Genomic DNA, 25,911 nt, shown 5'->3' on the forward strand with positions numbered 1-25,911 from the left:
TACGGGGGAGATTGTGAATCAGCCACAGCCCCCTGGGGACACCCAGCCTGGGGCAGCCCTGCCAGGGCCACGGTGTCAGCTCTGCCCCCACAGCCACTGCCCAGCCTTGTCCCCTCACCCCACACACCTCAGGTTCTCAAACTCCTCGTCCTTCTCTGCCAGCTTCCTGTCCATGTCAGCCTTGATCTGGTTCAGCTCCAGCTGGATGCGCAGAGTCTTGCTCTCCTCATGCTCCAGGGCTCCCTAGAAACACCTCAACCATGGGAAAGTGGTTCCTGAAGGGGGGGTCACCCACTCCAGCCTGGCAGCTTGGCCTTGCCCCCTAGCCCAGCATTATGGGGAACAAGGCAGGTGGAACCACCCCAGTGCCTGCAGTGGTTGCAGGACTCCATGAATAACCTCCCAGGGGTTAGAGCCTGGCTCAGGACTGTCACCCTCCAGCAGCACCTGACCAGAGCTGCAGGGTGGGCCAGTGGCTCCTGGGGGCAGCAGGAACATGTGGAAAACAAGGACCCACCTCAGCCTCTTCCAGAGCTGCCTGGATATCGCTCTTCTCACTCTCCAGGGCTTTCTTCACCTTCTCCAGCTCATGGATGGTTTTTCCACCCAGACTGATCTGGTCAGTCAGATCAGCGATTTCCTCTGGCAGGGACAGAAGGCATTTGGTCAGGAAGGAGTTTATGGGACCAGTCCTGTGAAGGTGACATCCCCATCCCACTGCCCCAGGCTCAGCTGATGTCCCCCCAGCCCCTTGGAGGGCAGCTGAGGTTGTGCTTGGGGACATTTCTGAAGTCTGGGTGAAGGAGAGGGAATGGGAGAGGCATTAAGTACATGGGGAGACCTGTTTGTCCAAGAGCAACACCCCCAGGGCAGTGTCATGCCACAGCCGTGGCACTTGGCAGCAAATCATGCACCATGTGGGAAGAGGAGCCAAGTGGCTCTGCCTGACCTCCCAGAGGGCCCCAGCAAGGGGGCAGGACATGTTTTGGCATCCTGGCAGGGCTGCTGTATCCCTCCAAGGGATGGGCTGAGCAGCAAGGTCTCCTCTCTGCCAAGAAGGGACCCAATATCCCCCTGGCCTGAGGACAGGGAGCAGGAGCCTGGGCAGAGCCCGAGGGGACAGCCTGAGCCCAGTCCTACCCTGCAGGTTCTTGTTCTCCCTCTTGAGGGTCTCCAGGTGGTCCAGGGACTCCTCGTAGGCGTTCTTGAGCTTGAAGAGCTCCGTGCTCAGGCTGCGCGACTCCTTCTGCGACGCCTCCAGCTCCACCTGGGTCTCCTCGTACTTCTGCTTCCACTCGGCCAGGATCCTGTCAAAGTTGCGCTGCTTCTTGTCCAGGGCGGCGCAGGCGGAGTTGGCGCGTTCCAGGTCCACTGAGAGGTCCTCGATCTCCGTCTGCAGCCGGTGCTTGGTCTTCTCCAGCGAGGAGCACTTGGCGTGGGCGGCCTCCACGGCCTCCTCCGCCTCCTGCAGCCGGGTGGCCAGCTTCTTCCTGCCCACGGCAGCCAGGGTGAGCGTTCCCTGCCCGAGTGTCACCCCACCCCACTGCTCTGAGCAGCCTCAAATCCCTGTGGAAGGGTCGTCCTGGTATCTAGGGCAGCCCCACTGGTGAATGGAAACTTGCCACCCAACTTGTGCCATGGGACTTACTTGGCTTCCTCCAGCTCCTCAGTCCTCTGGATGGCATCAGTCTCATACTTGGTTCTCCACTGGGCCACCTCAGCGTTGGCCTTGGACAGGTTCCTCTGGAGCTCGCTCTTGGCCTCCACCTCCTCCTCGTACTGCTCCCGCAGCAGGTCACAGTCATGCCGGGAGGCTTGCAGGGCATGGGCCAGGGCATTCTTGCTCTGAGGGAGGGAGAGCAGCCCCGGTGAGAGCAGCAGCTGGCCCCAAGCTCCAGGACATTGGCCGTGGCACTGGGAGCAGCAGGAGGGAACTTCTGTTCTTCCCAGGTTCAGAGCTGCCCTGTGTGCAGGGTGTGTCCCACCTCCCCAGTCCAAGAGCCTGAGTCACTGCCACAGTGTGACACACACCCCATTCCCTGTGATCCTTGTCACTCCCAGATCAGCTGTGCCCTAGAAGCCTCACCTTGGTCTCTTCCTCCAGCTGCCTCTTGAGCTCCTCGATGCTCTGTGTGAATGAGATCTTGCCACGGCTCAGCTGGTTGATGAAGGACTCCTTCTCCTCCAGCAGCCGACTAAGCTCCCCTGGGTTCAAACAGAGCAAAACCAGCTACTTTGGGGCTGAAGGGCTGCAATCTGCACTCCCCTGCACTCCCCAGGGCCTCTGCCTTCAGCAGTCCCAGCGGTATCCAACATGGGCAAGCTGGGCCACGGGCAGAGGTGCAAGCAGCTAAAGGCAAAGGAACCCCTCCTTCTGATGCCCAGCTAGGGTTTTTAGGGGAAGGAGGACAGCCTGCCTGGCTGTACCCTGGCACCCCCACCCAGAGCAGCCCCGAGGCAGCCGTGTGCCCCCCGCTCTGCCCCACACACCGTTCTCAGTCTGCAGCCTGCCCCGCTGCGCGCTCACGTCCGTCAGCTGCCGCTGCAGCTCGTCCACTTTGGACTTGGCCTCGTTCAGCTGGTCCTCGTAGGTGCGGCACAGCTTCTCAGCGTTGGCCTGTGGGCACCAAGCACAGCCCGTGTGAGCCCAGCTCAGGCCTGGCAGCACTGCTCTCCCAGCCTGGGACTCACTGCCCTGCTCAGCAGATCCCATGGGCACACGAGGCAGGGAGCAGGAGCCTGCCAGGGATCTCCTGTCTCTGCTAAGCTGAGTGGCTCTCTGAACTCTGTCTCCCAGGAAATGCCTTCCCAGAGCCTCCGGACTCGGCTAGGACAAGCAAAACACTGCCATAGTGACAAGGGGGGAAAAACAGGGACTCAGCCATGGCAAACTGTGTCCAGTTCTGGGCCCCTCAGTTCAGGAAGGATATTGAGGGGCTGGAGTGTGTCCAAAGAAGGGAAATGAGGCTGGGGAAGGGACTGGAGCACAAGTCCTATGAGGAGAGGCTGAGGGAGCTGGGGCTGTTGAGCCTGGAGAAGAGGAGGCTCAGGGGAGACCTCCTCACTCTCTGCAACTCCCTGACAGGAGGGGGGAGCCAGGTGGGGGTTGGTCTCTTCTCCCAGGTAACCAGCAGTAGGACAAGAGGGCACGGTCTGCAGCTGTGCCAGGGGAGGTTTAGGTTGGACATTAGGAAGAAATTATTTACAGAGAGAGCGATCAGACATTGGAATGGGCTGCCCAGGGAGGGGGTGGATCCACTGTCCCTGGAGGTGTTTAAGAAGAGACTGGATGTGGCATCAGTGCCATGGTTTAGTAGTCAAGGTGGTAATGGGTTAAAGGTTGGACCTGATGATCTCACAGGTCTTTTCCAACCTGGCTGATTCTGTGATTTAGTGAAAGAGCTCCCTGGGACATCACCCCATGGACACACCGCCACCAGTTGCCCTGATGTTCACACACGAGACGAACCAGCCCCATGCAGGACCAGCACCCACCTTGTTCTTGGTGATGTACTCAACATTGGAGGACAGGTCGTCCACCTCCATCTTCATCTCGCTCTTCTCCTTCTCCAGCTTCTGCTTGACGCGCTGCAGGTTGTCGATCTGCTCGCTCAGCTCGGCCACGCTGTCCGCGTGCTTCTTGCGCAGCGCGGCCGCCGTGGCCTCGTGCTGCAGCGTGGCCTCCTCCAGGTCCCGCCTCAGCTTCAGGAATTCCGCCTCCCGCTTCTTGTTCAGCTCCAGCTGTGTGGCCGTGGTCCCGCCGGCCTCCTCCAGCCTCTCGCTGAGCTCCTCCAGCTCCCGGGACACCTCGGCCCGCTGCTTCTCCACCTTGGCTCTGGCCGCGCGCTCGGCCTCCAGCTCCTCCTCCAGCTCCTCCACACGGGCCTGCAGGGACAGAGCGAGGCAGATGCACCAAGCTCTGGGTGGAGCTCTGGCGTCTTTGCTCTCCACAATGGAGCAAGTTGTCTCCAGAGATGATGGGGAGCAACAAGACACAAGTCTGGAGCAAATGCTCGGGCTGTTTTGGGTGGTGCTCCTTGGAAATGTTTTGTGCACGTCCTGCTCTCCTCTGTGTCCTGCCATCAGGATCCAGGCTGGTATCAACTTCTTGTCATGAGAACTTCCACGAACGTGGGAACCTGTCTCCAACAGGAAGAAGCCCAGCGCACCAGACTTGGATTTTCAGAGCTTGGGCACTGGATCAAAGGCTTTATTTTGGACAGAAAGCTACATTCTAGAAGCTGTCCCTCAGGCTGGTGCTAGAGCTCACCTCAATAGTTCATTCTTTAATTTTCAGCCCACCACATTTTGGAAGAGGGCTTTGCTTCTGCTAACCAGGCCAGCTTTGTCCATCACTCCTTTTCCAAGGAGATACCTCTGTGCTCAGAGAGGGACTGGCCCATGCAGATTCCCCAGCACATTACATCTGAGGGGAATTTCGGACTCCTGGGCTGTGAGAACAGCTCTTTCCACCATACCTGGACCTCCTTGATCTTCTTCTGCAGCTGGGCCTCAGTCACCTGCCCATCTTCAATCCTTGAATTCAGCTGACTGAGTTCAAAGTCTTTCCTGCACAGAAAGAAGACAAACACTGTCCTGACATGTCCTTCTGGCTTCTGAAGTTCCCTGTAACACCCAGGCTTAGAGGACAAACAAACCACACAGGAAAGGAACTGCAGGGGTTAGAAGCAGCTCATGGAAGGCTCTCAAGGAGGGCTGGAGTGGCCAAACTTGCAGACAACTGGCTCTGAGGGTTTCCCTCTGAGGTCCCCCAACATAAATGGGACATGAGTGATGAAGTCCATACTTGTAGCTGAGGTCTCAGCTCTGTTTGGGTCCTGCCAGGCAGGTCCCTCCTCTCCAACCCAATGTATCCCAAGGTCTATAGTGCCCTGATCTATGAGTCTGTGTAGCTCACAAGCTCCTCAGCAACCCTGCAAAGTGCCCAGGCTAACTCAGTCCTCATTTTGTCTGGACTGGTCACACCAGCAGTGCCCAGAAGCCACATCCCTGCAAACCCTGCAGAGGCCACACAGAGGCTCCATTTAGAGGAGCAGAGCAAACCCAGAGCCCAGGCACATGTCACACACTCACTTCTTGAGCCTCTCCTCCAGCTGCTGTTTGTCATTCTCCAGATCCATTATAGAATCTTGTGTCAGCTTCAGGTCTCCCTCAAGCTTCCTCTTAGCTCTTTCCAGGTCCATGCGGATCTTCTTTTCTTGTTCAAGAGAGCTTTCCAGCTGGAGAATGAAGGGAGATGGGATAGGGAGGGAAAGGACCCTCTGCAGCCCCACCCTTCCTGTGTCCATTGTTGTGGGAAGTTCACCCATCCCTGAGAGACAGAGATGTTTCCCAGCTGGTCTCCAGTCCCATTCCCTCAGCCCAGGACTGCTCTCCCTGAAGTGCTCTAACCACCTCTTGGTTCAGGGACAGTTTACTAATGGGGTTATTCCTCAACTGGCCATATTAAATGGGAATCTGCTAATGACCCCACTCTCCAGATCCCACTGAGGGACAGCCTTTGGGCTCTCCTGGAGGTGTGACTCAAACCTCTCTTGCTTCACTGCCACTGGTCTACACTCACATCATCCACTTGCTGCTCCAGTTTGACCTTGGCTTTGGTCAGCGTGTTGACCTTGTCTTCCTCAGCCTGCAGGTCATCCAGGGCCTGCTGATGGGCCTCCTGCAGGGCTTTCTTCTCCTTTGTCAGCTTGGCAATGATCTCATCCAGAGAAGCCATCTCCTCAATCAGGTTTTTAACCTAAACAAGAGCAGTCAAAAATTGAGTCCATCTTCTCAGAGAGAGGGGGGTGCAGAGCTGCTTCAGCAGCCTGACCCTTGAGAGGCAGAAGGTCCATGGCCAACAGCAGCTCAGCACCCCAACAGCAGCCAGCCCTTCTCCCTTGGCCAGGCTGGTCCCACCAGGGGGTTTGTCAGTGCCCCAAATCACTTGCCCACAGCACAGAACCATTTGCCCACACCCCACTGGGCAAGGAGACAGGACACTGGGGGGGGTTTCCCTCTCCCCTTTTCACTCTGCCCTACCCCAGCTCCCCCACACCTGATGTGTCTCTGGTGCCCCCACAAGCACTGAGGCTCCAGGGAGGTCTCTTACCTTGTTCTCTGTGGCATGTTTCTCCTTCTCCACCTTGGCCAGAGTGATCTCCAGGTCATCGATGTCCTTCTTCAGCTCTGCACACTCATCCTCCAGCTTGCGTTTCTTGGCGGTGAGCTCTGAGTTCATCTCCTCCTCGTCCTCCACACGCTCCATCAGCTCCTTCACCTTAGCCTCCAGCTGGATCTTGGACTTGATCAGCAGGTCACAGCGTTCCTCAGCATCTGCCAGGTTGTCTTGCTCCTGGGAGAGGAACAGGAGAGCCAGAGCTCATCCACTGTCCCAGAGCACACCAGCAGGCTCTGAGTCCTGGTGTCCTGGCCCAGAGCTGAAGTTCTCCGTGTGGAATGGGCAGAGCAAGCCCAAGGTGCTCAGGTGTACAAAAAATACAGCCACTGCCCATTTTCAAGGTTCAAGGGACAACCACTAACATTGAACCAGGGCCAAAAAGCAACTAAATCTTTCCAGAGGAAGGAAACACTGGACTGGCACTTCTTGGCACAGAAATGGCACAGATGAGCCAGAGTTTGGTGAGCAAACATTGCCATCCCTCCCTTTCCAGAGTCAGGGGACATCCCTGAGATGGGAGTTTGCTTCCAGTCTGCACAGTCTTACATTTCATTCCTGACAGATTGTGGCCACGAGGCAGCCTCAGAACTGCAAGAGGCTGGAGGAGGGATCTACCACACTCTGCTCCTTCCTCTACCCATGGACCCTGCACTATCTTTGCACTTCCAGAGAGAGGGTGAGGCACTCACTGCCTGAAGCTGGAGAGTCAGGTCGTTCTTCTCCTGGATCATGGAGACCTGCTTCTCTTCCAGCTCCTTCCTCTTAGCCTCAGACTTCTCCAGAGCCTCCTTCAGCTTCTGAAACTCCTCCTTCAGGTTGGACATTTCCTTCTCAGTCTGAGCAGACTTGAGTAAAGGTTTGATCTTGAAGAACAGCTTCATCCAGGACCAGTTCTTGACAGCGTTGAAGGCCCGGATGTTCCACTGGATGGTATAGAGGGCTTCCCTGAGGGGATACAAGTACAGCATCATCAGGGGTGTAGATTTCCCATGTCCCATCCTGGCCTCTGCACACCTGGACATGGCTCCATTCTCCACCAGCTGGATAAATGGCAGAATGATGGATGAATCATTGTCTGCACACTGGCCCTGGTGGGATGGGTGGTGTGGCTTGGCTTTCAGGTCTCTTCACTCTGCCTCCCTCTGAATCTTCCAGTAGAAACCAGAGGCTCCCCCACTCCAGATCCTCCCTACCAGAGCCATGCCAGACCTCTCCCAGGTCTGCCTCCATCCCTCAGGACAGGACCTTCACCAACCACTGCCAGACACAGGGAAGCCCTACAGGGCAAACACGTGCAGAAGGAACAAGGAGACACAGAGTTCTGCCTTTTCCCCCCTCCAACTCTACCTCCTGCTGATGATCTTCTGGTACTCCAGGCGCATGAGGAACCCGCGGATCCTGGCCTGCAGCATGGTCAGGATCTTGGCCAGACGCTCATCTCGCATCTCCTCCAGCAAGCCCAGCAAACCAGCCTTGAAAAACACCTGTGGGGAGGAGAGTGGGAATGGAGTCACCAGCAGAGAGGGCTCAGGGGGAACACGACCTGGGCTGTGTGCAGACACATGGAGCAGGGATTGAGTGCCTGTATGGGCACAGGCACCTGATCTCCTGTCTTGAGTATGTGGGCAATGGGAACAGAGAGAGACAGGAGGGGCAATGTCTCCCTCCCAAGGACCAGCTGCCAGGTCTCACCTTGGTGTGACCAAACTTGTACTGTGCATGGTCCAGTTCCAGGGAGCTCAGCAGCTTCTCCGTGGCCTTCCTGCTGTCCACAAACTTGTCTTCTGGAATGGCTGTTGGATTCAGGATACGGTAACTGCAGGGACAGAGCAGAGGGAGGACATGCAGGGGAACTGCAGCACAGCTCCATCATCATCCCTGAATCCCGGTCGTGCCAGTTCCCACCAGAGTCATGTTGCTGCAGCACAGGCTGGAGCAATATATGAGCCAGCTGCTCCAGTCCTGGCTCTTCTGCAGAGCAGGCACCAGGGAACCCTGACAGATCACAGTCCCTCAACATCGGGGAGACTGTGCACGGAGGAGTCACTGGCCTTACCACGCCCGGTCAGGCCCAGGCCAAGCAGCATGGATGGGGCCAGCTGGAGAATGGCAAGGATCCATCCCAAGGGCAGAGAGAAACCTGAGCCAGGATCAGAGGACCTAAGCCTTGCACCATCCCCCTGCACCAGCCCTGCACTCAGCATCTCAGACATTCACCAGATCTCATCCCGTTTGGCACCAACCTATCCAGATCTGGCACCCCAGAGGCAGCAGCAGAGCTATCCCAAACTGTACACGCACTGGGGGTATGTGGGGGTTCAGGCCAGCCCTGCACAAGCTGGGGAGCAGATCAGAGCCAGGACAAGTCTTGTCTCCCCCCAGAACATGTGTGGGTTGCTGGGTGAGGAAGAAGAGGGAGTTACCGCTGCTTGAAGTCTGCGTAGAGGATCCTGTTGGGGAACCCCTTCCGGCAGATGCGGATGCCCTCGAGGACACCGTTACAGCGCAGCTGGTGCAGCACCAGGAAGGAATCCATGGCTCCTGTGGGTGAGAACAGAGCTGGAGCAGGTGCTCAGCCCAAGAAGACAGAGCAAACAGAGCTGCAGCCTGGGCCTGAACTCTGGAAACATCCCGTGGTTTCAACATGGGTGTTGACCCGTCCTGCAGGTCCGTGCTGAGCACCAGGGCTGCAGCCTGGGCCTCAGATGGAGGGAGTCACTCTGACAGACTCATCCGTGCCTGCTGTTATATACAAGTGCAAAGCAGCCCAACCACCAAGGCACAGCCAAAAGTCTGGCAAAGCTCCTTCTCCCCAGCAGAGGAGATTGACCTGGGTCACAGAGAATCAACACTGAGATGGGATCAGGGCTCAGTGGCAGCCTGAAAAGGGTTTGGGAGAAGGTGGGTGCAAGAATCCCTGCCAGCTCCCACATGTGGGTGTCCCCAGGGGCACTGCCAGGCTGCTGCCTCAGCCCACCCATACCTGGGGTCTTTGTCTCGTTGGGGATGATGCAGCGCACGAAGTGGGGCTGGGTGGAGCGCAGGTTGGTCATCAGCTTGTTCAGATTCTCCTGCAGGGCAGACACGGGGTGAGGTGACAGCTCTGCTCCCCTACAACACTTCTCTCCAGCCCCTTCCCCTCACAGGCAGGAAGACAGCAGACCCTGAGAGCCCCTTTTGTCATGAGAAAGGGGGAATTCCCTCCTGCTATCCTGTCAGTGGGACATCCTGAGCCCGGGGCAGGACCACTGCCTCCTGCCAGGATGGGACCCATGGCAGAGGGGACTGGGCTGGCAGACAAGCCAAGTGGCACCTGCAGGTTTTGCTGTGCCAGAGAGGAGCCAGATGCTTCCCAAGTATTTGTAGGTAAAGTTTTGCTGTGGGGGAGAGCCAGGAAGACAGGATTGAGCATATTCCTGGTACAGATCTCTCCTGGTGCCCATCAGCCCTGTGCTCAACACTCTGCAGTTCCGGTGCTGGGGTCCACAATGGCTGCAATCCTTGGCTCATCAGGAGTTCCCTGCACCTCCACAGTGCTTCACTCCCTACAGCTGTGACAGAGGGCCCTGCCAATCCAGACTGCACCTCCTTTCTCTCCCAGGCAGGGCTCAAGGCATGACATAGCCTTGACTTTGCTCTTGGGAAAAGCATCTGCACCCTTAATCTTTCCTTCCCCTGCTCATACAGGCTCAGCCTGTTCAGGACCAGCTCAAGGAAGGGAACACCTTCCCACAGCTCCACATCACCATGGGGCAACTTGTCACCACAGACACCTTTCCCCAAGGTCTGTGACTTGTCCAGGAGAAAAAAAGTCACACTTCTCCCTGAACAGGGGCTCTGCCTCTTCAAGCACCCTGTCACAGAATCACAGAATATTTCTAGTTGGAAGGGACCCACAAGGATCATCCAAGTTCAACTCCTGGTCCTGCATGGGACACCCAACAATCCCATTATGTCCCTGAGAGTGTTGTTCAAACACTCCTTGAGCTCTGTCAGCCTTGGTGCTGTGACCACTGCCCTGTCACTACGAGGCTGTCATGGCAGGACATGGGCCCACAAACCCCTCTGGGCTGTTTTCCAGCTGGTTAAGCTCTGGCTTGGACTAATAATTCTGATGGTGAGCATGGAATGGGAATGTGTGTTATCCTGAGCTGTAAAACAGCCCAGGCCACCTCCCAGGACAGAGACCTGCCAGATCCTCCTCCATTTTCTTCTGCCCAAAGGTTGTCCTTCCCGCTGGTAAGAGTGAGGAGAGAAGTAGCACAGACTTAAAGTGATGTTCATGTAATACATTATCTAAACATCACTACAAGTCTTAACTGCCGCTCTCTCAAAGGCGAAGGAGCCGCCGAGCAGCGCAAGCGTCACGTGGGCAGAAGCAGCACAAGCCCCAGCTCCAAGGGAGCCACCACCTCATGTCCTGCCCTAGGAGCACGGGGACAGGGGCTGGGACTCTGCCAGGCACAGGCCCTTTGCTCAGAGATGAGAGGGTGTTGGGACTTTTTGCCTAGAGGTGGTCCTTGAGGAACTCTGAGGGTCCTTGAGGAGCTCTGGGGGTCCTTCAGGCCACAGGAGCTCATGTGCAAGATGCCAAGAGTCTTGGCAGGGAAGTGGGACTGCCATGGGACCCTCTGAGCATGTTTCCCTCAATGCCTTGGATGAGGGGCTGGCTCTTACCTTGTGCAGCTGTGACACTGTCTGGAAAGAAGCTGCCTTTTTACGTTTCTCCTTGGTCCCTGGCTTGTGAGGCTCCTCTGTTGGGTTGAAATATTGATCACATCAGCAAAACATCTCCTCAGCTTGAAGGACTCAGGAGCACCCCCCCAAACACCCTTGAAATGCCCACAGCCCCCACTCCCTGTAAAGCAGAGGTAGTTGTGCCCTGCTGCAGAACAAACCCAAAGACACCAAAAACATCTCCCACAGAGCCCAGTTCTGGGTGTTGCTCCTCAGCTCCTGCTAACAAGAGACCCCTTCACACACCCCAAAGTCACAGGGCCACCAGGACAGCCCTACAGCCCCACACCAGCTCAGCCTGGTCCTGACCACACACCTAAAGCCCTTAGGCCAGCACCCACCTATCCAGGCCAGGGAGGTTTTTAGGGATCAATATGGGCCTTCCCTTTGCCCAGGCTGCACCAACAGCTGGGCATGGGGGTGAGAAGGTTTTGCTGCAAAGGGAGGGAGAGACCAAGGTCAAAAAAGGGTTGGGGGTGCTCTTCACCTGAAGCAGAGCCCACGTAGTTCTCATAGAGACAAGCCAGGAGCTTGTTTTGGGATTTCTGGAAGATGGACACCACTGTCTCATTCAGGGGGTCCTTGTTCTTGTCCAGCCACCCAATGATGTTGTAGGGCACCTGTCACAGGAGAGGCACAGGTGAGGACAGCTCTGTCCCTGCCAGGGGAAGGTGGGAATGCTGTGGAAGAGGTGACAGGGACGTACCACACCCGCATAGTGCACCACCTCAAAGTGGGCCTCGTATTTCCGCTTCTTATCCGGACGGGGCTTCTGGAAGTTGGGAGACTTCCCAATGTGGTTGTCGTAGAGCTTAGATTTGAAGGTCATGTCAGAAGCTTTTGGGAACATGCACTCCTCTTCGAGGATGGACAGGATTCCCATTGGCTGCAGGGGAAAGGGGGTATGAACAGGACTGAGCTCAGAGTTGCCAAGTCCCATCCCAGAACAGGGATGTGCCACTGAGCAAGGTGAGGCAAGGCTGGAGTGGGGAGACCTGAACAAGGGTTCAGGTGCAAGACACCAAGTTATCACCAGCATATTCCAGGCTGCATCTGACCTCCAGCCAGTCTGAGTGGGACTGGCCAGGCCTGCAAGACATGGGAGCTTGTCCAGCTCCTTTAGATTGTTGGGGAGATCCTCCCCAGTATCCTGGCAGATTTTCTCCTTTCCCAGTCAAAAAAGGTGAGTTTCCTCCATGCATGGAGATCTTTTCTACAAGATGCTCTGAATCAAGTAAGAGGCACTGAGAGGCAGCAAGTGGGGAGGAAAAAAAGGGCAGTTCTCTGGAGGAAAAGGCTGCACCAGGTTTTGTGGCTTGCCAGTGCACAGGAACATAATTTCCATGGGTTCATAAAGTCAGAATTTCTGTCAAAAAGGTCTCTGTTGGCTGGAGACTCTGAGCTGTAAGTGTGGGGAAAATAAAGTTGGGCACTTGCCACTGACTGGGGAGGGAGAAATTTAATCTTGGTAGCAGAGCACCTCTCACTGCTCCAGCCTTTGCAAACAAACCATCTACCAGCAGTACCATTCCTGTGCCCTGAGTCATGTTTTACCTTCTCAATCAGGTCGATGCAGGCCTGCAGGTCCAGGCCAAAGTCAATGAAGACCCATTCGATGCCTTCCTTCTTGTATTCTTCCTGCTCCAGGACAAACATGTGGTGGTTGAAGAACTGTTGCAGTTTCTCATTGGTGAAGTTGATGCACAGCTGCTCAAAGCTGTTGAACTGCAAGAACAAACCAGATTTGAGTCAGAAGGAGCTCCAGCAGTGAAGGGAGCTGCTCTGTCTGGGTGTGGAGGGTGATCTCTGCCAGGCCCAGCTGCATTGCTGAGAGCAGGTAGCCAGGAATCCCTGGAGATGTGCCCACAGCAGTGTTGAACCAGCCCTTGTGAGCTGCCTGTTTGCTCCACAGCTCTTCCCCATCAAGGCCAGCAGTTCCCTGGAGGAGACAGAGCTGCCCCCACAGCTTCCCCCCAAGCCCTTTGCAGGGCCCTGCAGAACTCACATCGAAGATCTCGAAGCCTGCAATGTCCAGTACTCCGATGAAGAACTGCCTGGCCAGCTTGGTGTCCAGGGTCTTGTTGATCCTTGTCACCAGCCACTTGAACATGCGGTCGTAGGTGGCTTTGGCCAGAGCTCCCACAGCATAGAGCACCTGCAAGGCAAGGCACAGGGCAGGCCATGAGCTGCTCCCTGCTTTTGTAGGAGCCAGAGGGGGATGAAGAGAGCTCCCCTCGGCCCACAAAGGATGGACAGGCTGATCCAGGGAGTTTGTGGTTACAGTATATGCTCCAAAATTAGGTTTCGCTTTGCTCACAAGTGTGTTCTCGTGTCCCTGGTCTAGTCTTGCTTCCAAGGTCTTAGGATACAAATACAGTCTAAAGTGATATTTTCAGAAGCCTTGTGCCCTGTCAAGAGCCTGCAGCTCACTTTGGATAAGATCCTAAGATCCTCTCGAATTGTATTTAAGGAGTGGCTTGCACTACTCAGGCCAGGTTTGGGTTCTGAACTGGGATGTGGCCAGAATCTGGCAAGATACATTTTTGGTACATTTGAATCTCCCACAAGATCAGTTTGGATGAGTGTTTAGATGAGTTTTCTACTTTTCAGGGCTGGACTCTCCACAGGAGTGTGACTGTCTCTGAAGCAGATCCATAGAACGTGGACCTTCTCTGGCTGTGATCCAACCCACATCTCAAAGACAGTGCACTGAACCTCCAGCCATGGTTCATGTTGGAAAGCTATCTGCCAGCTCTGCCACCAACTTTCCCAGCTGCTAAAAGCCACTAACTGTGGATACATCTTCTCCTGCTTCTCTGGAGTCTCCTCCTAAACCCGAGGGAGTGAACTGAAGCCCCATTCCCCCTGTGCAGAGCACATCAGGCCTGGCTGCAAGAGGAGTCACTGACCAGCACGAGCAGGGAGCCCCTGTCCCACTCACCTGCTCCACATTCTGACCTTTGGTCACGTACTCATTGCCCACTTTGACACGAGGATGGAGCAGCCCCTTGATGAGGTCAGCTGAGCTGATTCCCATCAGGTAGGCAGCCTTGTCAGCACCTGGAAAGCAGGACAAAGGCATGAGGAGCCAGCAAGGAAGCTCTGGGAAGGGAAAAAAGGAAGCAAAAAAAATGACCAGCTCTTATGATGATCAATGCTAACTATACTAGTTTTCCCATCTGCTTCAGAGTCTCCTCCAGTGTTTCATGTGATTTCCCATCTTGGATATTGTGTGATGCTTTTAAAATCTGGACCTCCTTCCTGAGAAGTTAGTGTTTGGATACAATGGCTATAGCATCTTATCAGGTGCTTATCAGATTTTATCTGGGAATTTCTATGCATTTTCCAGTGGAAGCTTGGATTTCCATGCAGAGAATTTGAAGTGACCAGAAGAGAGGTGATTTTCTTGTTTATCATTCAAAGACTCCTAGTGGCAGATTGTAGCCAGAAAATCACCTCTGTAGGGAAATTGCTGCCAGATCAAAATCTTCATTAATTACCAGGCAGTAGCTGAAGCCTGGGTTGACATTCCTCAGGCAAGGAGAAGTCTTCCCTCATGAATGTTAGCATGACAAAGTCTGATCCAAGTAGTCATTTATGCTGGATTCCTGCTTAAACCTTCTAGGGAAGTGCTGGGGCTCCCCCTTCCCATCCTTCCACACGCTGGAAAGTCACCCTCTCCCTCCAGGTTTGCTCTGCAGCCTGACTATTCCTAGATCTATGATTTGCATTGGATTTTCCTGAGCCATAAACCAGGAAAAGTGACAGACAGTGACTGTACCCTGCTCTAACTGCTCTCTGGGAGGCTGTGACCTGAGCAGGTCCTTGCAGTGCTGATCCTGGCCTGGCTCATCCTCTGGATGCCCTGCTCTGGAATGCTGTCTAATGAAGTGCAAGAGATAAAAAGCAGGGGAAGACTGAACGAGATGAAGCCCAGCTGGGGTGTGACACCCTGTGGTGCTGCTGAGGTGAGTCTGATGCAGATGAGACCACTTAGTGCTTGCAGAAGGACTGCCCTAAATACTCCTGCCCCTTTGTGCACCTATAGCAGGGCCTAGTGTGGGTGCTTGGGATCACAGTCTCTGACCTTCCCAGGCCAGGAATGGAGAGTTATCCCAGCCTGCCCTTGATTACTTTGCCCAGACCAGGTTGGACAGGTCTGGAGCACAGAGCCCAACTCACTTTCAGTGCCATCAGCCTCTGCCTGCTCTTCTCGCTGCTTCTGCTTGAACTTCATGTTGCCAAAGTGCATGATGGCCCCCACTATTTTATAGGAGCCGTATTTCTCATCATTGCTGAAGCCCAGGATGTCCATGGCATGCTGAGGGGAGACAAAGCAGCACAGAGAGAACAAAATCACTCTTAGGTGAGGGTTGGTCCATCCTCCCACCATCTCCTAAGGTGCTCTCCCTGTCCTGGGGCTCTGGGCAGGGTGGGCACCTAACCAAGGAAACCTGTCCATGGGACTTTGAAAGTGAGCCCAGCTCCCACAAGACCTGTTTGAAACCAAAAGGATTAGCTTGGCATCCACAAGAAGGAGGTGTTCCAAGCTGAAGTCTCAGGAGACCTTCTCACTCTCTACAACTCCCTGACAGGAGGGGGGAGCCAGGTGGGGGTCAGGCTCTGCTTCCAGGGAACAAGGGACAGGACAAGAGGAAACGGCCTCACTGTGCCAGGGGAGGTTTAGGTTGGACATCAGGAAGAATTTCTTCACTGAAAGGGTGGTCAGGCATTGGCAGGGGCTGCCCAGGGAGGTGGTGGACTCCCCATCCCGGGGGGTGTCCAAGGAAGGATTGGATGTGGTACTCAGTGCTCTGGGCTGGGGGACAAGGTGGGGATTAGGCACAGGTTGGACTCGGTGACCTTGGAGGTCTTTTCCAATCTCAGTGATTCAATGATTCTATGATTCTACAACCTTCCTTCTCATGGGCACTATGGGAAGTGCTACAAGCCCTTCCTAATGCAGGGAATTACTCTCCCTTCCCTGTCTGGATGAGGCAGTTGATGGAGATCAGAGTCACTCTGCTCTCCCTTGTAGGCTCACAGCAAGTATAGAGCAATTGCCAATAAACCAGAGGGAACTCCCAGCCAATTTAGAGAGGGGGACACACGAGAAGGCAGGACAGGACCCCAGAGCTGCCCAGAAGGAGGCTGTGCCCTCCCTGGCTCGGGCTGTACACGTACGTCTGTCGCCATGAGCTCCTCGCCGTCATCCAGGTTGTCCACAGTTGTCACACCCTGGGAGCAGAAGTGGTAGTCATAGGGGTTGAGGGAGAGCAGCAGCATATCTGTTGGGGGAAGACATGCAGAGGGTGAGGTCAATCTGACAGAGAGAGCTGGGCAGAGGCAGCCTTGGCCATGGGTGCAGAGGGAAGGCTTCACCAGCCTCAACTAGAGGGCACCAGCTGGTGGAGGAACAGCCTCTTCCAGCCCAGGCAGGTCCACACATGGGTCCACCTCTCCTCTGATCGCCTCCAGCTTGCTATCTTGGGATATGGCTTGGCTGCAGACTGATTTAGAAGTGGCCACCATGCCCTTGTGACACCAGATAAGATTACTGCTCTGTGCCACTCTCCAGAGCTGCCTAATAAGGTGCTGCTCAGCACCAAGCTCAGGAGCCCACAGCTAAAAGCTGACCACCCCAGGGGCCTGTGCCAGCCTTCCTTCTGCATGAGGAAAGGTTTCCTGAGCACTCTGTGGGATGTGGCCCCTGGAGGGCAGAGCTGCTTGGAGGACACATCCAGGATGGGTTTTCACCAGGGCCCTCAGTGAGCTGTTGCAGCTGTTTCCACGCTCACCTGAAACAGGACATCTCACCAGGGAGGCTGAAGGAGCTCAGAGTAGGCTGCAGGACACTTCCCCCACCCCAAAATGAGTAAATCTCCAACCTGCACATGCTGGTTGAGGTCAGTGCTGTACCCACCACATGACAAGGCCTTTGTGCAAGGCAGCTTTGCCAAGTGCACTCCAACCCTGCAGATAGACCCTGAGTGACCTCTGCTCCTAGACAGTGGCAGAAAGGGCTTTAGTCTGGCTTCTCAGCTGGTGGGGATAAAGGAAACTGGACTGGATGACCTCTTGAAATCCCTTCCACCCTGAATTATCCACCAATCCTATGATCCTGCACAGCTACAAAGCATTGGAGGGCAGTACCTGCATGGTGAGCTGGATTTGCTCATTCCTGTGAACCTCAAAGCTGACAGCAGAGCTGTCTGTGGCTATTTTCAGGCCATCATGCTGTAAGGGCTGTGCTGCATCTCTGGCTGCCTTACCTTGCAGCTCTGGTTTCTTCCCAGAGAGGATCTGGTAGTAGATGTGGTAGCTTCGCTCTTTGGGCTGCTGGAAAATCACTCTGGATTTTTCCAGAAGATCTAGAATGAAATAGGGCAGAGGGGTTAGAGGAGGGCTGCTTCTTTCCCAGAGCTGTCCCAGCATCAGCACAAAGAGTGGGATGGATTCCCTCCCCCCTGCAGCTGGCACATGGCTACTCACAGATGTCAATGTCTGCCGAGGCCAACTTCCCGGAGGGACCAAAGTGGATCCGGATGAACTTGCCCTGAAAACACATGCAGGAGGTAAGTTCTGGGCTTGGCTACACAGATATGATTCTTAACACCCTTTAGAAACTGAATTAACATCCCACTTCTTGGGCTTCTGCTGACCAGGCAAGTTTCTGGGCTCTGTGAGCCACAGAGGGGTGAAGTTCCCAGGTTTCTAACGTGCAGAGGCTCAGACAGCATTGCCCAGGGCTTTAAATACCAGGCTGGCAGAAATTTCACTGAGAGCAGATAAATCCCTGTGCTTAGGCCTGTTCTTAACCCTAAGCACTCCTGTGGGGTGGTGTGATACCGAGCCTGCCCACAGCCTCCTGCTCTGTGCTGTGCTGAGGGTCTCCCCCAGCAGTGCCTCCTTCCCCTGCAGGGCACAGGAGCTCTGCAGCCCAGAGCAGAGCCAGGCTGGGCTTAGCAAGAACAGTGGTGCTTCCTGGAAGGGACACACTTGTCTGTCCCAGCCCCAGCACTCCAGGCTGTGCTTAGTGCCCCTCAGCTCTGATCCTGGAAGGGACATCTCTCCAGGATCTACCACTGACTCACAGGCTGTGGCACCAGGGCCATTCGTGCTGGCCACTATTTGCTGCACTGATGTAACCAGGAAAACTTGGCCCTGGCAGTCCAATCCCACCAGGAAGCAGGTCCAGCTCCCTGCTGAGTGCCTTGGGCTCACACTGTACAAACCCACAACACCACTAGCCACACATCCAGCCTGCAGAGACATTCCCAGCTCCCTGTCCTGCTGAGGCACTCACAAATCGCGAGGAGTTGTCATTCCTTATGGTTTTGGCGTTGCCAAAAGCTTCCATAGCTGGGTTAGCCTCGATGATTTGATCCTCGAGGGTGCCCTGTAAAAAAGAAACAAAAAACAAAAGATGTGTCAGCTCCACCGAGCCAGAGGGGATCTGTAACCAACAACACAGAGCAGAGGGAGTGGCTCCTTGCTACCCTCGTTAGGTGTTTTTGAGAACCTGCTGCTCCCGAGGCACCTCCTTGTTTCAGGAGGCAATGGGGCTGTTCTGGGGGTCACATCTACACCAGGGCCCTGAGTGAGTTGTTGCAGCTGTTTCCATGCTCACCTGAAACAGGTCATCTCATCAGGGAGGCTGAAGGAGCTCAGAGTAGGCTACAGGACACCCCCTACCCCAAAGTGAGTAAATCTCCAGCCTGAACATGCTGAGTTTAGGGGTCAGCAGAGCTGGGGCTTGCAGCAGTGCTCTCTGTGGGCTTCTCCTTGCCTGAACTGGTTCTCCTGGAGACCCAGGCTACTGTGCCCTCTGCACATAGCAGCCCTCAGCCCCTTTCTTTGGAGCTTCAATATGCAAACCAAGAGCAAGCACACGATGTCACCAAAACAGTCTGAGTCATTTCAGGCTCTCTGACTCTGCCAGGCAATTCCTCTTCCACCAAACCAAAGTTCTGGACAATTCACATCACAGCACGTTGCAAAAGAAGAGATCTATAAAACAGGCTGGATCAACAACTCTTTATATTGACAACTTGCACAGCAGGGTCCTGGTGTGGTGGGAACACACCAGAGCTTGCAGCTGGCATGACCTGCTGGACACACTGGAGCTCTCCTGAGCAAACCCAGAGATTAATCTTCCCCTAACCTTGTTTTTCCATTCATGTTTCACGTGCCCAGTTCAAAGAGGCAGCAAATGCCTAATGCAGGTAAAGCAGGACAAGAATTTGAGGAGAGAAGCAAGAGACTGGTGCCAATCCACAGGAAGGACGGTGGGGGTTGACAACAGCAAGAGCTTGGTGGCACAGGGACCTGCAGGATTTTTCATGAGAGCTTTTGCCCATTCTCTGGCAAATTACAGTTCACAGAGCTTTCCTTAGGAGAGGAGCACCAGCTCTGGGCTCTGTCCACCCTCTCTTTCCAATGCTGGACCCAGCACTGCTCCACCTCTGCAGCTCCAAGGATGGGAGGGGCAAAAGGGAGAGGGAGCAGCTCTGAATCACCATTACCAACAAACTGTATCTTGTTACCTGGATATGCTGGGGTCTGCTATCTTTAAATTCAGCCTGACCTAAAATTGCCTGGACTGTGAGATTCAATGGGGGCAGCCCCAGGACTCACAGATTCAGCCCCTCATTCAGATGTCTCACCCTAAGTTTGCCCCAGTGCTCTGAGACCCATGTGGTAATGAACACCCCCCAACAAAGGGTGTGTATCAGCTAAAGGCTCAGAGAAAACAAGGCCTGAGGATGTTTGACTGAGCTGCTGGAAGGGCTGAGCCCTTGGGGTGCTGGGAGCACCAGGGACTGAACCTTTGCTGCATTTCCTTGGAACTGAGCAAGCACCTCAACAATGTACCCCAGAGAAGGACATCAGCTGCACCGTGGTGGGCTGAGCCAGTTCAGGGCTTTGCAGGAGGTGGCATGTCCAGGCATCACCAGGGCACTGCTCTGCAGCCAGAGCAAAGAGGGTCTTCCCCTGCCCCTCAGCACCACCAACCTCAGCTGGACTTCGAGGCTGGGAGACACACTAATGTCTGCAGGGAGTGGAGGCTTCACCTCATCTTTAGAGGAGCCCACGTCATTCCCCCCCAGACAAACACTGTGCTGGTTAGAAATGACTGTTCCAAGAGTAATGGTGCCTTGGAGGAGAGGCTGGAGTCAGGAAGACAGAAAGTCACTGAGAGATGAAACAGAAAAGCTTCCAGCAATGGGAAGGTGGGTGATACAAAGCCAAGTGGAGAACTAAACACTGCCCTGCTGCTGGGGCAGCCCTTGGACCCAGACCTAAGGCAGAGGCCCCACACATCACCCCATCATAGATCTGTGGTGCAGCAGAACTCTGTCCTCAGCATTAAAGAGTCCACAACACTTACCCCAGTTTTAGTGGCAAGAGCTGCCTAGAGAAAGGAAAGAAAATTGTCTTTAGAAATCCAAGAAAGCCAGGCAAGAGCCACAAGAAGCATGGTCAGAAAAGCAGGGCATGACCATTTAGTGCCAAAAGAAGTCCAAGAAAAAAACCCAAAAAACAGAAGGATTAAACTTTGTAAGAAATGCCAAAAAGTTGTTAAATAGATTAGCTTGAGAAAATAAAGAAATGCGTCAAAAAGCAAGAATAGTTAAATCCAAACCCAAAGAAGAGGAAATAAAACAATGCTGAAGTATTGCTTGTTTGATACCTAAAGCAGCCAGTTTGCTTCCAAGAGGGAAAAGCAGGCTGGAGCCTCAATGTATCCAGAAGAAATAAGCAATTGCAAGGGCAGCTCAAAAATAACCAGCACCAAAGAAATGCAAGAATCAAAACAAGAGCAAGAAAAGCACAAGGTAGAAAAGGGTCAAAATGAACAAGAGGAGAAAAAAAAAGGAGAAAAGGCTGAAAAGCAAGGCTTAAAAGAGGCAAGGTGGGAAATGGAAGGTTTATTCCATCCTTTTAATGCTCCTTAAGAAGATTGGTGGGGTGTTAAAGAAGGAAGAGAAAAGAATGTCCGAAGTGCCTCTTCCAGACTGCACAGATAGAGCAGCCACATAAAAAAAAAATCCATTTCCCCTTGAGCAGAATAATTTCAAGCCTTGCTTGTTCAAAAGTCAGGGAAAAGCCAAGCCCTGGGTGGGTCAGACCAAAACACACTTCCAACTGCAAAAAGTCGGGGGAAGAAACAGTAAAAAGAAGAAAGGAGGAGGGGAGGGGAAAAAATAAAGAAAAAATAAAAAAAAAAAGGAAGAAAACAGCAAGAACTTGTTTCAAAAGAGGGTCTTACTAATTTCTTGCCCGGTGTGTCGCCCAAGGCTGCGACAATGGCAAAGTACTGAATGACCCGCTTGGTGTTTACAGTCTTACCAGCACCAGATTCTCCGCTTAGAGCAACAGAAATACACAGATCAAGGGCATGAGGCAAAGAACAGGCACAACTCACACAGACACCCTGCCACCTGCACCCACGCACCCACGCACCCAGGAGGGACAAGCCAAGGGTCGGAGGGACGGGGAGGCTGGAGCTGTGGATCCCTCCAGCCTGGGAGTGTGCTTGTCTTCGGGGATTGCCTTTGGAGAGGAACTCAGCTCCATCCTCCCCGAGTCCTCTTGGCTGTGCCCGACTCCTCGGAGGTGCCGCGGGGGCTCAGCTGCCCTCCTCAGACATGGCAGGAGGTGCCGGCGCCCACCAAGGCTGCACAGCCCTGGCCCCGGGGCTTCAGCTGTCTGGGATCAGCCAGGAACTGGCCTCGCTGGTGGTTTCAGCACGCCCTGCTTTGTTGGGGTGTCTTGGAGATGGCAGGGCCATCGTGCCGGGTGGCTCCTGCCCGGGCGAGCGCGGGCGCCGCCGTGCCCGGCGTGGGGTGTGGGTGGCCAGCAGGCCCTGCTGAGCTCATCCCTATAGTTAGCTGCTCTCCCATTGTAATCCCAGATCACAAAGAGCCGGGGGGAGCGGGCAGCGGAGCCGCCACCGGACACGCGCCAAGCATCTCTCCACAGCCCCTGCCTTTCCTAATTAGGCCATGGCCGAGGCTAAAAATGTCCGTGGCTCCTGGCAGCGGCGAAGGGTCCTTTAGAGTCCTTTATATAGCCCTTATCTATATGTCACTTGAAATCAACCTGGCCTACACCCTCCCACATCACCCTCCTCCCCCGCTGCCGCCCCTCTGGCCGCCATCTCCCTGCGGCCTTGGCCTCCATCTCTCCTTTCCCGTCGCTCCCGGGAGGATGTTGGCAGCCCCACGGCAGCTCCCGCAGCTGTCGGGGTGCGGGGGAGCCTTCCCGCCCGGCTTTGTCACCTGGCACGGCGGCAGCCTGGGCGGGAAGGGTGACAGCTGCCAGGGTGGGTGGGGGGGACACGGCCTGGGGGGGCCCTACCGGGCACAGGGTGCCCACGCAGGGCTCCCCTGGCAGCGCAGCACAGCACAGGGGGTCTCACTGCTCACACCGGGCACTTACGTGATGAGCATGGACTGGTTCTCACGGTCTGGAAGAGAGGAGCCGGCGTTAGGGCAGCGCTGCCCGCCTCACCCCTGCCCCGGGGGGCACAGCCCTCCCGGGATGGGGGTCCCCAGGGCAGGGCTTACTGCGCAGCATGTCGTTGTAGGCGTTGTCAGCGATGGAGTAGATGTGCGGGGGGGCCTCCGTGCGCCGCTTGCCCTTGTAGGCGGCCACCACGGGCGCCGTGTAGACGGGCAGCCACTTGTAGGGGTTGATGGTGACACAGAAGAGCCCCGAGTAGGTCTGCAGGGGGGGAAAATGGGCGGGTGAGGGATGAGGGTGTCCCAGCACCCTTTCACCTCCCCAGCCCACGGGGTGACCCCCCGGGTGCTGTGGCCTTACGTAGATCATCCAGTGGGAGTAGCGGCGCTTCAGGTTGTGGAGCACGGAGGCCTCGTTGAGGTGTGTCAGCATGGCCATGTCCTCAATCATGTCGAACTTGGGGGGGTTCATGGGCTGCACCTCGTCCTCCTTCACCACCCGCGTCTGCCAGAGGAGGGGGCACACATCAGATGGAGCCCAGACCCCCCCCAAACACCCCCTACCCCAAAGCCTGAGGGGTTGGTGGACATCCTGATAGTCCCATGTTGGGGACAGCCCTCATTTTGGGGTGACAGGGCTAGGGGAGTCCCACCAGCACCCAGACACAAAGCCCAGCTGGGATAAGCAAGCCCCAGACTTGCTCCCTGCTCCAGGAGATGGGCTGCGGCGGAGCCTGACAGAAGGAATCCAAGCCAAGGAGTACCAGTATGTCCCCCCAAAATGTGCTTGACACCCCCATCCCATGCTCTTTTTCACAGCCTAAAAGCCTGTGGCAGCACAGTCCCTGTGCAAACAGCTGAAGCCTGTACCCCTTCACTTAAAACTGGATTTATTTAATCCCATGAAGCCAAGCACGGGGAAACTATCGCGTTACGTATCTGGCCTGGATGGGACAAGCTGGATTTAGCAATTGGTCTTGTTAATAAAGATGAAATGAAACCTTTCAGAGGTTTTTTTTATGGGTGAAGATAAAGTGTGTGGTGTTAAAAGGTGTTAGGTGTTAGAAGCAGGAGGGTAGGCAGAAGGATAAGGGTGGGTTTATGCCTCTCTTGAATCTGTTTCTGCTGGAAATGCTGATCCAGTTTCTGATATAGTTTCTGATTTTGTAAATCCGTGACAAATTGTTAAAAAAGACTTTCAAGAGGGAACAGCTAAAAAGATTTGGAAATTGCTGAAGGCGTTCTCAACAGCAGAATAAATTTTTAAAATTTATACCCCCTCCCCAATAAATTGGAACAAATCTCTTTACTTGTTTTCCCAGTCTCAGACAAAAAGATTTCCAAAGCCTTAACACTTTTCAAGGATGATTATATATATTTCTTTTAAATTTGGCAGACATGAGCACTTCTCAGTGCCATTCTGTCTAGCAGAGAGATAGAAATAATAAAATCTACTATTTGCTGCCTGGTCAGGTCCTTGTTCTTTTTCCCAGTTTCACACCAGGGTGAGTCTCTGCTCTGCAATGAAGTTGCAGGGCCATGAGACTCCCACAGCCAAGAAAGGAATATTGATTAAGCTCATTTGCAGCTAATTGTGCTGGATATTATCTTGACAAATACCAGCTGGTCCTTGCTAGCTTTGCCTCCCTCCCACTGCTGGAAAGCTGAAGCCTCACCACCAGACAGCCTGTCCAAACCCCTGTGCCCAGCGCCTGTTCTCCTGCTGCAAATCCAGGCTAAAACGAGCAGGAATCGGCCAATCGGCCCCTTACCTCTTGTTTCAGCCTTCGGGATGAGCCGGGCAGCGGTTCAGCATCACACGGGGCTGTGATGGAGCCGGTGCTGCCTCTGGGCAGCCGGTCCTTCTCCATCCAGAGGCTGCGCGGGGCCAGCCCGACTGTCCCCTCGCTCTGCCTGTCACGATAACCCGCGTTTGACAGCAAACACTCGATGGGGGGATGCTGAACCGCGGCCACTCTTGGCAACTAAGTGGCCTACGTGTCCTGACAGTGCTGTGTGTGTCCCCCCGGGGCATGACCGATCAGCGAGCGGGGCAGGGTTATCAGCAGAGCTCCTCATTTCGGACGTGATCTTGTCACACGTATCCCCCCTCTGCACACACTTGCTGACCCTTGGAAAAGGAAAGGTATTTTGCTTACTTCCTTATCTTTGGTTTCCACAGTGACTTTGCCACCAGAGCTTTCTTTGATTTCCACTTCTATATAGGCTTCTTTCTCATCTGGGATCCAAGCTCGCTTCTTTCCTGGAGGAGGGGAAGGAAAGGAAAGGAAAGGGAAAAGGAAAGGAAAAAAGGAAAGAAAAGGAGACATAATACAGGTTGAAATGTAGGAAACCATTTGAAATTGTCAACTGAAAGCCACATAAATGCAGTCTGATAACATGGAAGGACAGTGATTATTCCTTCCTATGTTTTTGGTCAGGATTATTTCACCTTCTTTGTATTTGGAAGCTGTTTACTAAGCTGGGATTGAATTCTAGCCTGAAATCTTCTGCTTCATGTGTGCCTGCACTCAAACCATCATAAAAAAGGACAGTGTAAGCAAGCAACACACTCCTTGTTTGCCCAGCTGAGAGGAGCAAAGTTGGGCCCTGGAGCCCAAGCACGGCAAACCAAGGAAAAGCAGGGTGGCTGGGGCAGAGAGGACACCTCCCAGATGAAATGGAGCTGGAGAAGGCTTTGACACAAATCCCTCAGCCCTGCTGCCCCTCAGTGTCAGGGGAGATGAAGGGCCACCTCCACCCACACCTCAGCAAACAAGGGGAAAATCAAAAACCCGCTTTTCCCACTTTTGAGGGAATTCTCCTTCCCACGTGCTGGGGGAAGCCTGGAGTCCCTGCTTGAAGAGCAGCACTGGGAAAGGGACAGGGATGGACTCCCAGGAGAGCTCCAAGGGGCTGCCTCAGGGCACTCACATAGGGCTGTGCTGAGCTGCTTTGGGCTCTTACCATCGAAGGGGATTGTCTGGAGCTTCAGCTGCTCCGTGTAGCTTTTCCGGAGGTACGGAGCAGCCTCCCCAAACTCACTCATGTCCAGCATAGACATCTTGTCCGGCTGGAGAAACACTTGGCAGCACTGAAGGAATAGTGAAAGACACCTGAATACTGAAAGGAAGGAAGGGACAAAGAGTCAGTGCATGGGCAAGCACACATTGGTGGGTTGAGAACCAAGAGCAACACAGCCAAACGTGCTTTTAATTTTAGAGAGTGAGAGAAGACAGCGACAACAATACTAGCTAATAAAAATTATAACAAACAGGCAATTCCAGAACACTTTCCCTTCTGCTGCTCTCAACCCTGCACTGGAAGTCCCAGCTGGGTGAGCTGGCGTTGCTTTGGTGTCAAAATTCACATTTGCACTTTGAGATTGTCAGTGACACCCATTTTCTTGATAAACTCAGCTAAAATCCATCCCAGCTCCTGTTGGAGCCCTGATGTCCTGCACAAACCCTCTGCAATGATCCAGGTCTGTTCTGCAGAGCAATATTGCAGGAAGATAAAAGC

General features: G+C 54.4%; 1 protein-coding gene across 4 annotated transcripts in view; it reads right to left on the reverse strand.

Moving 5' to 3' along the window:
- The window catches only part of MYH7B (myosin heavy chain 7B), a 28,235-nt gene extending 2,527 nt beyond the window's left edge, over nucleotides 1–25,708 (reverse strand). Inside the window, exons 1-34 of one of the 4 annotated variants that reach the window (XM_017837146.1) lie at nucleotides 25,357–25,708; nucleotides 24,549–24,652; nucleotides 22,751–22,894; nucleotides 22,495–22,651; nucleotides 22,367–22,394; nucleotides 21,195–21,291; nucleotides 20,313–20,336; nucleotides 18,228–18,320; nucleotides 17,414–17,477; nucleotides 17,194–17,292; nucleotides 16,106–16,209; nucleotides 15,104–15,242; nucleotides 13,863–13,981; nucleotides 12,927–13,076; nucleotides 12,476–12,646; nucleotides 11,628–11,807; nucleotides 11,409–11,541; nucleotides 10,862–10,938; nucleotides 9,168–9,255; nucleotides 8,608–8,725; nucleotides 7,877–8,000; nucleotides 7,532–7,668; nucleotides 6,874–7,129; nucleotides 6,116–6,358; nucleotides 5,585–5,761; nucleotides 5,095–5,240; nucleotides 4,479–4,569; nucleotides 3,496–3,885; nucleotides 2,491–2,617; nucleotides 2,087–2,205; nucleotides 1,649–1,845; nucleotides 1,141–1,490; nucleotides 518–642; nucleotides 128–243 (exon numbers count right to left, since the gene is read on the reverse strand). In XM_017837146.1, coding sequence (XP_017692635.1) covers nucleotides 128–243; nucleotides 518–642; nucleotides 1,141–1,490; nucleotides 1,649–1,845; nucleotides 2,087–2,205; nucleotides 2,491–2,617; nucleotides 3,496–3,885; nucleotides 4,479–4,569; nucleotides 5,095–5,240; nucleotides 5,585–5,761; nucleotides 6,116–6,358; nucleotides 6,874–7,129; nucleotides 7,532–7,668; nucleotides 7,877–8,000; nucleotides 8,608–8,725; nucleotides 9,168–9,255; nucleotides 10,862–10,938; nucleotides 11,409–11,541; nucleotides 11,628–11,807; nucleotides 12,476–12,646; nucleotides 12,927–13,076; nucleotides 13,863–13,981; nucleotides 15,104–15,242; nucleotides 16,106–16,209; nucleotides 17,194–17,292; nucleotides 17,414–17,477; nucleotides 18,228–18,320; nucleotides 20,313–20,336; nucleotides 21,195–21,291; nucleotides 22,367–22,394; nucleotides 22,495–22,651; nucleotides 22,751–22,894; nucleotides 24,549–24,652; nucleotides 25,357–25,453 — 4,784 coding nt within the window. In that variant the 5' untranslated portion in view covers nucleotides 25,454–25,708. The other 3 variants (XM_017837144.1, XM_017837143.1, XM_017837145.1) reach the window with 3 other exon arrangements.
- Between the last annotated feature and the right edge of the window lie 203 nt (nucleotides 25,709–25,911).

This window comes from Lepidothrix coronata, unplaced genomic scaffold, assembly GCF_001604755.1.
Source record: "Lepidothrix coronata isolate B3197 unplaced genomic scaffold, Lepidothrix_coronata-1.0 Scaffold293, whole genome shotgun sequence".
Classification (NCBI taxonomy): Eukaryota; Metazoa; Chordata; class Aves; order Passeriformes; family Pipridae; genus Lepidothrix; species Lepidothrix coronata.